General features: G+C 39.9%; 1 protein-coding gene across 1 annotated transcript in view; it reads left to right on the plus strand.

Annotated features, from left to right (window-relative positions):
- LOC107564066 (zinc finger protein 507-like) overlaps nucleotides 1-7,432 on the plus strand; it is a 10,246-nt gene extending 2,814 nt beyond the window's left edge. Inside the window, exons 2-4 of the mRNA XM_016249064.1 lie at nucleotides 2,761-4,922; nucleotides 7,204-7,321; nucleotides 7,425-7,432. Coding sequence (XP_016104550.1) covers nucleotides 2,763-4,922; nucleotides 7,204-7,321; nucleotides 7,425-7,432 — 2,286 coding nt within the window. The 5' untranslated portion in view covers nucleotides 2,761-2,762. The remainder of the gene's footprint in view (nucleotides 1-2,760; nucleotides 4,923-7,203; nucleotides 7,322-7,424) is intronic.
- The last annotated feature ends 2,646 nt before the right edge of the window (nucleotides 7,433-10,078 follow it).

Consider the following 10,078-nt stretch of genomic DNA (forward strand, 5'->3'; position numbering starts at 1 on the left):
CAAACTGTGGGGGGGGAACCCCCCCCCCCCCAATACGGTTCTACAACACTGTTCTAGACTAAATGTCAACATGCATTTACTCATCTCACTTGCACAAAAACTTCAGTAAATTCAGTATTCCTCAATGAATCAAAACATATTCAGCAAACTCAGAATATGACGCAAACCTGCAATAATTAAATATGTTAAATACCACAGATATCCTTTATGTATTTAATTCTCTTTTATTAACCAGTGTCTTTGCTGCTGACTTTTGATGGTCAAATTCAATCATACTAATGAGCAAAAATGAGTCGACTTTAGATGCATACACATAACATAACACATAAAACGTTTTTTACTGCTGAAGAGTGTTGAACTTTCTACTATGTCCTACATGCAATCCAGAATGGCTGCACAGCTGAAAGGTTTTTTTTGTGTTGCGCCTTCTACTGTAGGCTGCACGATAAATCGCATGCGATATTTAACGTGCATCTTGTCAGAAAGCCGGTTCTGTAATCAGCGGTAAATCTCCATCACCTGCGTGCTTTCACATTGAGCAGCATTAGCTACACAGAGCCGTTGTTCACTGACCAACTGCCCAAAAAATTGCGCGAATATGAACGTGGTTGTATGTGAACTCATGTGTATGAGTCGTTTACAAACCTGTTGTCCAACAAAGATATTTTAATTTATTGACATGCTTTTTCTCCATACTTAATACCATACCATAACTTCATAACATAGTCGAGTGTTTAAAATAACTTATTTTTGTGATCAGACGTGGTTTCGTATCACAGAATAAAGCAGAAATCATACTATTTTATAGCATTATATACAATGATAAAGGCTATGATGATAAGCATTGCATTATAAATATACTTTATCCTTATAAAAAATACCCAAGATTGCTTGAAAAACACAGATACCATGTGTTTTGTGCAATCGCATGTTTATTGTCTTCAGGTTTCCTCAGTTAAAATGCGTTTTATTCAGCTACAGCGATCACTGGATGCTTCTTCCTGGAGCATTACTTCTACTATGCATATGTGGAGTTTCTGCGCAAGGGCACCCTCTGACTTCCAGTATGAATTAAACACTCATTACATTACGTGTGTACTCAGTAATCCTCACAACACCCTATTTTGGGTAAAAATAGGAAAGATAATACTTTTCTCTAAAGAAACAGGATTCCCTAAATGATCGTCATTGATATCGTTATCGCAATAAATATCAGAAATTATCGTAATATATTTTTAAGCCCATATCGCCCATCCCTAGTAATAATTAGCCTAATTATTATTTTATTAAATAATATAAAGTAATTTTGTAAGACTTTTACTTAAAGTGACACAAAAATTGAACAGAAAATATATTAATATTAAATATCAATATATAATTTTTTAGTATTATCAGAGCATGTGAGCAGAGCATAGCGGGGAGCAGGTTAGTGAATGAGAGGGTAGCTCATTTTACATGCGTTGCCCAGTACAGCTGTGCTACACCATGTTACATACAGCAGCGCTATTGCAAACAGGAACAAGTTTACTACATAGAAATGTCCTGCTGGCGTGTTGAGCGGACTTTGCTTTTCAGGTGAGCATGAGCAGTACATGAGCGGAACACACATTCATCGAGCGGAATATTGATCGAAGCGTCACATTGACGGCGGCTAAAGGGAGAGTGAAACCTGAGCGCTGAACACTGCTGGGCGGTGCAGCGTGCCATATATTTTCGGCCGTAAATGCCGGTGCATCCCTATAAAATACCATTGATATACTACTTCAGCCGCTTAACCGGAAGTTGTACCCACGTTCTTTTTTTAAAGTAGCGCCCCCCGGAAACAGGTGGATAATAGGAATGTAGAGGGTTGCCTGATCAACCAGTCAGTATTCATTTTGTTGATAATGTGTGGCTGATTGTACAATATCCTGCTTATTACAGGTCTACTTGACCAATAAAAATAATACATGGATATGAAATTGAGGTTAAATAGTTCTATTAGCCTAATTGTAGCGACTGCATTGCGGAAACACAGTTATATAAGAAACCGGTTTCACCGATGAGCAATTAGTTATACAGTGTTGCCCTGGACATCTCTCATTATTCAGAAATAATTGACTAATCATAGTCAATTATTTGAGCCATGTAATAAATCCTAATGACTGTAACTATAATGCTTTTCGGATACATACTATTAGCAATGCAAACAAGTAAAAAAAATAAATAAATACCAGCTTGTGATTAAATATCACATAAATATCTAAAAAGAAAATTGTTAATTTTTTTAATTTACTTATTCTATTTTTATTATTTTTTTATTATATGTCTTGTTGCTGTCATTATGTCTGTACTCTGGAAGCTTCTGTTAACAAGACAAATTCCTTGTATATGTAAACATAGTTGGCAATAAAGCTCTTTCTGATTCGGATTTCTGACTATGTTATACCATATTGTAACATATCAAACAAGCATTATTTAAAACCAGCTCTCACAGAACAATATGTTGTTATTTTAGAAATCACTTAATCTGTCATGGAAAAAAAAGAAACGACTGATTTGCTAGACGGTAATTAGTGGGTGATATTTATAGGTTTGTGAAGTAATGGCTATTCTTGTAAATATGTAAGGAGCGCCTCTGCCAGTTGACACAAAGTTAAAAAGGATTGTCAAACCGTTCCCAAATCCAGCATTTCTCAACTTTTTGTGAGCTGAAAGTTCCTGTTTACACAGTTATGTTGTTTCATTCATGTTTTTGCATGCGTTTTATTCATTTTCCAGGAATGGAGGACAGTAGTGGAGTTGCTGTCCTTGTGCCTCACTCTAGAGGCCAGCGGGATACCGTCTTCGTTCCCGACAGATGTCTTCATGGTGCTGAAGACCAGCAACGGCAGCAGCAAAAGCAGGCTGCCGACTCTCTTATTCAGGTCATTGAGAAGCTCAGCAAGATCGTGGAAAAGCGGCCCAAGCGATGCACTGTCTCTGGGAAAAAGAGACCCTTGATGATCTGTGCGTCTGTACCTGTTCCGGACAGCAGGGACAGCACTGAAGGGCTCACACCTTGTAAGAGATCCAGAGAACAAAGAGATGACTGCCCAACATCCAGCAGCACACCTGGGCACATGTTCGAATCCGAGCCTTCAAGTTTAGGCACTCGGACGGTCACCTGCTACCAGTGCAGTATGTGCCGATTTGTCTCCCCTAAATTGGAGCTGTTGAAAGAGCATCTGCTGCTTCATGACGAGCAGCACAGTGACCTCATCCTCATGTGCTCAGAGTGCCAGTTCACTTCAAACCATCAAGAGGAGCTGGTGGCACATGTAAGACTTCACCTGGAGGAAAGCGATCATGCCAGACACATCCTAGATGAGCAAGGGATCGCATCGGCAAGGAGAGCTCACCAAAGGATGGCAGTTTTGAAGGTGAGAAATATGGAATCAGACAAGACGATTACGCCGAAGAAGTGGTACAGCTTTGAGCAGGGCAGGTACCGTTGTCTCATCTGCAACTATGAATGCAGACAACAGCGTAATCTGAAGACCCACGCATGGAAACACGCTGGCTTGGTTGACTGCTCGTACCCCATATTTGAAGATGAGACAGACTGTCCTGATACTTTACAAAGCACCAGTTCTCATTTGGTTCCAGCAGGTAGGGAGGATACAATTGTAGTACTCGCAGCAGTTGGAGGAAAACCTCAGACAATTCATGGCTCCTCCAGCCTCCAGCTAGAGCTGTGTGCTTCACCAGAAGTGAGGTGTCAAGGGGAGAAGGAAGGTTTGAAAACAGTGGAGGTCAAACTCCCAGTGATTAGTCAAGTTTTTTCTCTTAAAGACCCAGAGGAGCACTTGGTGGAGGTGCAGGTGACACCAGAAGCACAAATGGAGCTGGAGTTGGAGACTGAGAGCCAACAGGCAAGCTCCGACAGCCTCCTGTCCTCTGCACAGAAGATTATCAACTGCAGTGGCAACAGCGCTGGCCATGTCAACGTCATCGTGGAACGCCTTCCCTGTGCCGAGGAACCGGTGTCAAGCAAACCTCTGCTCCTCAGCCCAGAAGTACGAGGTGACAAGACCCTTCTTTCCTCTGAGGAGCCAGATTTAGAGAGCCAACACCTCCCTGTATACTACAAACAAAAGGAGGAGGTTGTGATTGCCTGGAATGGAGAAGATCGACAACAGGAGGAAGAGTCGATGTCTTTGGGTTCTTCCTCGGATGAAAACATGCCACCGGTTCGGAGGAGGACTTACTCAGAGTCTCTTCGGCTGCATTCTTTGGCAGCCGAAGCATTGGTGGCCATGCCCATGAGGACCCCAGAGCTCAGCAAAACCGCTGCAAAAGATATCCATGACCTGAGTACTCAAAGCCCTGACACAGGCCAGAGAATTATAGAGATTGCTGATACCACCAACCTTAAGGTGTCTTCAGGAGAACTCGCTGCTGCAGTTGGAGATGCAGGTGCACTTCTTAACATTGGCTTCCAGAGTTCAAAAGATTCTCGAGATGTGCTGGTCGAGGGACCCTCCAAAGTTGGAATCAGCATGTCTCTTTTGACTGTAATTGAGCGCCTGCAAGAGCGTTCAGACCAAAACACTTCAGACGAGGACATTCTGAAAGAATTGCAGGACAATGCCCAAAGCCAACATGCAGGTGGAGTTCCTGGGGTTGCTGCTGTGCCTAGTGACATTTCCACTACAGACGGTCTGGTGGAATATATTGCTGGGAGCGAAAGGCCCTACCGGTGTCGACTGTGCCTGTACAGCAGCGGAAACAAGGGTTACATAAAGCAGCACCTACGTGTACACAGACAGAGACAGCCCTACCAGTGCCCCATCTGTGAGCATATAGCCTGTGACAGTAAGGACCTGGAACGTCACATGATCCACCACTTCAAGCCTCGCATGTACAACTGCAAACAGTGCACTGAGAGGTTCCACTACAAGGTAAGGAGAGAAAAAAAACCTGTCTGGTGGAAATAAGCATTAAAAAAGTAATTTATTTGAATGTATGTCTATTGGAATGAAAAAGTATTTAATCGGGTCTGTCATTACCACATCTCACTCAATTCACACTAGGGCAGTGCGATTAATCAAAATGCATGACTGCCAGCCTTGAGTTGCAGTCTTTACTTGCCCTGGGCAAGAGTGAGCGCACCTCCGTTCTCCCCAATCAGCACTGCTCTAGCCAACTGCGTAAACACCCACCATAAAAAAAACCCCGGGCGGGACGGGAGAGAGACAGAGTGGGATTATGGCGTCTACTGGGTCAGATCGATAGTTAGGCAAATTAAAACTAAAGAAAACTGTATGCAACTTAAGATTCGAAATGACAGACAACATACAAAAAAGGTAATTTGCAAGAGCTGCGTCACAGCGCATATCAAAAGCTCCCTTATCCGTTCTGTTTTCAGTACTGGAGAATAAAAGATACATTCTTAGATGTTTTTGTTAGTACGTGAACGTTATCTTACACATTTTATCTCCCCAACAGATTAATTTGAAATAAGTTTATAATGCATGTTGGCTATTCCTAATTCAGAAGAGCGCGCACACAGCCTGTGTCTGTGAATGTTTCTCATATTCGCTCCTCTCTGCCCCACGTGGCGCGAATCCCACATCACGGACGAGCCATTCATGCTTGCCACACTCACACAGCCTATCTCGTTATGCTCGTTTATACTCGCACCCGGCTCCGCACCGCAAGTCTTCACGAGCGCATCTGGCAGTATGGATGAGCCTTGACCAGGGGCGCGGGAAGATGTTTTCGGTTGGGGGTGCTGTGTGTGTCCGTGTTGGGTGAAATGAAAGGGGGGCACAGGGAGGGGGGTCACCTCAGTTGACAACTCCACAAAGCACTACAAGTGCGTCGATATGAACACTCGTTTAAGTGGCATATACACAATGGGAAATTTGACTGCATATCACATTTTTGAAATTATCGATAGTAGCTGATCTATCTCGGGGGTTGGGCTGGGTCTGCTAGGATTACTTGTCTCCGTGCTCGTGCTGGAGCTTGTTCACTTACGTCGGTGCTGGGGGTGGTGTTGGATGCCGATTTTGGAAAGTTTTTGCTGGGATGGGCATTTAAAAAAATCTGAAATTCGCTTTTGCGCCATTATCTCCTTGTATTAAAGTTAATCTTGTTCGCATTATGTATAGTTCATGTCTGATACCCCGCGCCAGCGTCACGTGTTCATGAGGATTAGGCTAATCATCCCATATAGAAAACATCACAAGTAAAATTAATCATGTTTATAAAGATAAACATGGGTTTATTACAGCCCACATTCAATTTACATTTCAGAGATCATTACAAATTAATTATTAAATGCTAAAACTGAATAAATTTAAATGAACTAACTTGGCGTTGCATTTGCAACCACGTGAAAACAGGGGGTGCTGCAGCCCCCTCAGCACCCCTACTTCCCGCGTCCCTGGGCTTGGCGCACTCGCACAATCTGTGCCGACTCGCGCCTGGCTCTGCGTTTAAAACGAATGTAATTTCAGTCTGTAACTTCTTGCTAATTCTACTTGGATGAAATGAAACATTCAGCACATTTTCCACTTGCTCTTGAGATCACAAATACTTAAAATTAATAAATCAATGTAATACTTTAATAATTGACTTAAGAAATAGTTATTTATTTATAAAAAAATATAAACATATGTTCTGTGAAATTCAGTAAGTTAATTCTGTAAATACCATTATAATCTTGCCTGCTGAAGAAAAAAAACAATAGAACCCCTCTCAAAACACAATAACAAATTTAATGGATTTCAGGGTTATAATGGGAATTTGTTTGGTTTTAATGTAAACTATAATGGTGTCTATTTGATGGATTCTATTGGTGGAATGTAATCTGGCAGATGGCAACCAATAGAACAACAGTAATTCCTATTGGAATAATGCCCAAAACAAAAAGGAATTTTGTAATGGTTTAATGGAAACTATAAGAATTTCTGTGATGGTTTCTTTTGTTTTTTTTCAGCAGGGTAATGATGATACCCATACTGTGCTGCACATTATTGACAATATTATTGACAATACATATTTAAGTAGGTCCCCAACTGTTCTGAGTGGGGAGCAAGTATTAATTTTACTCCATGTAGTTTGGCGTACTAGAGTTCCTAATATTGGAGTGCACTGCTCTCCCTTCCTTCTGCTTTATTAATAAACTTCCTCCTTATGAAGCACTGATGATGGTTTTATTAATACCTCATTCAGAGTCAGCTGAGAAACCACGAGAGAGATGGGCATGGGATAGACGACATGAGCAGCACACTGACCCACGTTGCTGAAAGCACAACAATCATTGAAGAGTCAGCCAAGATAACAGATGAAGGTGAGAATTGAACATCTCCAGTGCTACACAATGAAACAAAAACAGTTTTCTAAAACATTCTACTTATAGCGTGATGAAACAGATGCATATTTGATTGTAACAGATTATTGAAAAAGAAATAAATGTAGGGTGGGGATGATTGGATTTTGAGATTGACTCAAAAATGAATACAAGCTTGCAGTCGATTGCGGAGGGGTGGGTTTTAAACTGTCTAAATGATTGGAGAATTCTGGCATACGTGACTAGAAATAAGTGGCATTTTAAAGTTTCCCTGCAGTCACGATTAATGTCCCTTAAAAACTCAATTTTGATGATTAAAATTACATATTAAAATGCCCCCCTCCCCCATTAAAATTTATTTTTCTTAAAATGGCTTGAATGTACACCCTTACCTCATTAAGTATTAGGGCTGTCAAAATGGCTGAAAAAACTAAATTCGATTTTTGTACTTAAATGTTATCAAAATTAAAATTTAAAATGCATAATTTCAGTTAGGGTGAATAAAAGCTTTTGGCTTCTCTTCTGATGCCACAAGAGGGTGCATCGAGCAAAATATTACTAATGCACGTTTATTCAGTAAGATAACATGACTATCTGTGAAAAAAAGTGCATAATGTTTATAAACCATATATAATTAAGTTGCTTCAACAACTATAAATAAAACAGCATCATGTATGTATGCATAGTTTAATACAAAGGGCGGAAAGCCAATCACACAGAGTACATTTTTCATTTAAAAACATGAGATGCAGTGGGATGGGGAAAAAACCCGCTATAAATTCTAAACTTGCATTAATTTTACATGGCTTTCTAAACATGCGGCTCTCTTGTGCGAGATGCGAGTGCAACGGTGATAGATGTCCCCCTAGAAAATGCTTTCTGTATAAACAGCTTGGTTTCAGTTTTGACGTAAACATCATCATCTCCACATTGATGTTCTCTTTTTCTGCAATATTTTTAATGAACAACGCAGCAGCACCGCATCTAGTGGCTTCAACTGGACAGGCTAACAAAAACATTATAATGCGACGACACTTACATCGTCATCGCATCTCGTGCGCCACTGAAAAGGCTGCCTGATGCACACCTAATATTATATTCGATGAATATTCAGTATACTTATATTTAGTATACTTGCATCCAAGAATGTGCTAACCAGCCTCCACTCAATCACACCAGCTCAGACCTGCTCCACTTGCACTTAATTAACTTGAGTAGTAAATGCTACACTATAGCAAATGACAATATTGGATAAATGGTTATCAAACAGTCACTACATATGTGAATTTATTCAAATTCTGAATGGATTATAGCTTAGAAAGCACGCAACTTGTACTCCCCTTATAATTACTAAAAATCTGTCACTCATCTTGGTTAATCGCGATCTCATGATGTTCCGTTATAATCACTGCACTTTACACTGCACAATTAAACAAATAATAAATGTTTAAGCATATTTAAATCACCAGACATGTAAACAACATTAGGACTTGTTATTATTGTTCACAATAAGATCAATAAGTAATTACAATATATGTTCAGTGAATTTTCATGTCATGCCGACTTTAAAACGACAAATAATGTGTGGTTATCATTAACCCCTTTTTTTCTTAAACATGGTCCTTGTGGTTATTTAACATGTCAAAACTTCTCCAGGGCCCAAAACACCCTCAGACCCCAGAGGGTTAATACATTTAATTTATACTCTATATTTCAAAGGTTTGGGGTTGCTAAGATATTTTTCATGTTTTTGTCTCTTATGCTCATCAAAGCTGCGTTATTATTTTAAATAATACAGTAAAAAGAGTAATATTGTAAAAAATTATTACAGTTTAAAAATAAATTGATTCCTGAGATGGTAAAGTTGAATTTTCAGCAGCCATTACTCCAGTCTTGTCACATGATCCTTCAGAAATCATTCTAATAAGCTGATTTGCTGCTCAAGAAATGTTTCTTATTATCAATGTTGAACACAGTTGTACTGCTTAATATTTTTGTGAAAATGTGATATATTTTTCTTGTTCTTTGGTGAATAGAAAGTTCAAAATAACAGTGTTTATTTGAAATATAATAATTACTATTAAAAATATTACAGTAATAATATCTTTTAAAAAAAAAAACTCAACCCCAATGGTAGTGTACATAATAAAACTGTGTGGTAATAAATATTTGCCTCCATTTAGGGCTGTCAAAATGACTGAAAAACTAAATTCGAATTTCCTACTTAAATATGATCAAAATTTGAATTATATTAGAGTTTAAAAGGCATAATTTCAGTTAGGGAGGAAAAAATGCTTTTGGCTTGTCTCCTGAGGCCACAAAAGCAAGTAGGTATAACTGCAGACCGGAGATTTCCAAAATGGGGCGTGAACTCCAAAAGTGGGCAGAACCTCCAAAATGGGGCGGGGTCTCCTCGCGCAAAGACTTTCACCATTCACTCTGGCTCCAGCCAACTGTTATTGACTTACATTTCAAAATAACATTTTATAAATTAAACATTGTTTCTAGTTCATCTAAAATAAAATATGCTATACAAATACATATTCTCCGTGTGAGCAGAACCCAAAGCTTGTGGCCAGTGGTGTTCGGACTGGAGTTTGAACCTCTGCTTAATGATATAAACGAGAATCCCCCACGAGCTCTCCCGCGAGCCGTCCCAGTGCAGCGCAGGGGAACGATTTTACTCTATCCCTTTGTTCTAAGCAATGGGGGCGTCCCGGGGCTCGAAATTCGCAGGGTAGGAGGGGGTAGTGATGC

Source organism: Sinocyclocheilus grahami, unplaced genomic scaffold, assembly GCF_001515645.1.
Source record: "Sinocyclocheilus grahami isolate Dianchi unplaced genomic scaffold, SAMN03320097.WGS_v1.1 scaffold906.1, whole genome shotgun sequence".
Taxonomy (NCBI): domain Eukaryota; kingdom Metazoa; phylum Chordata; class Actinopteri; order Cypriniformes; family Cyprinidae; genus Sinocyclocheilus; species Sinocyclocheilus grahami.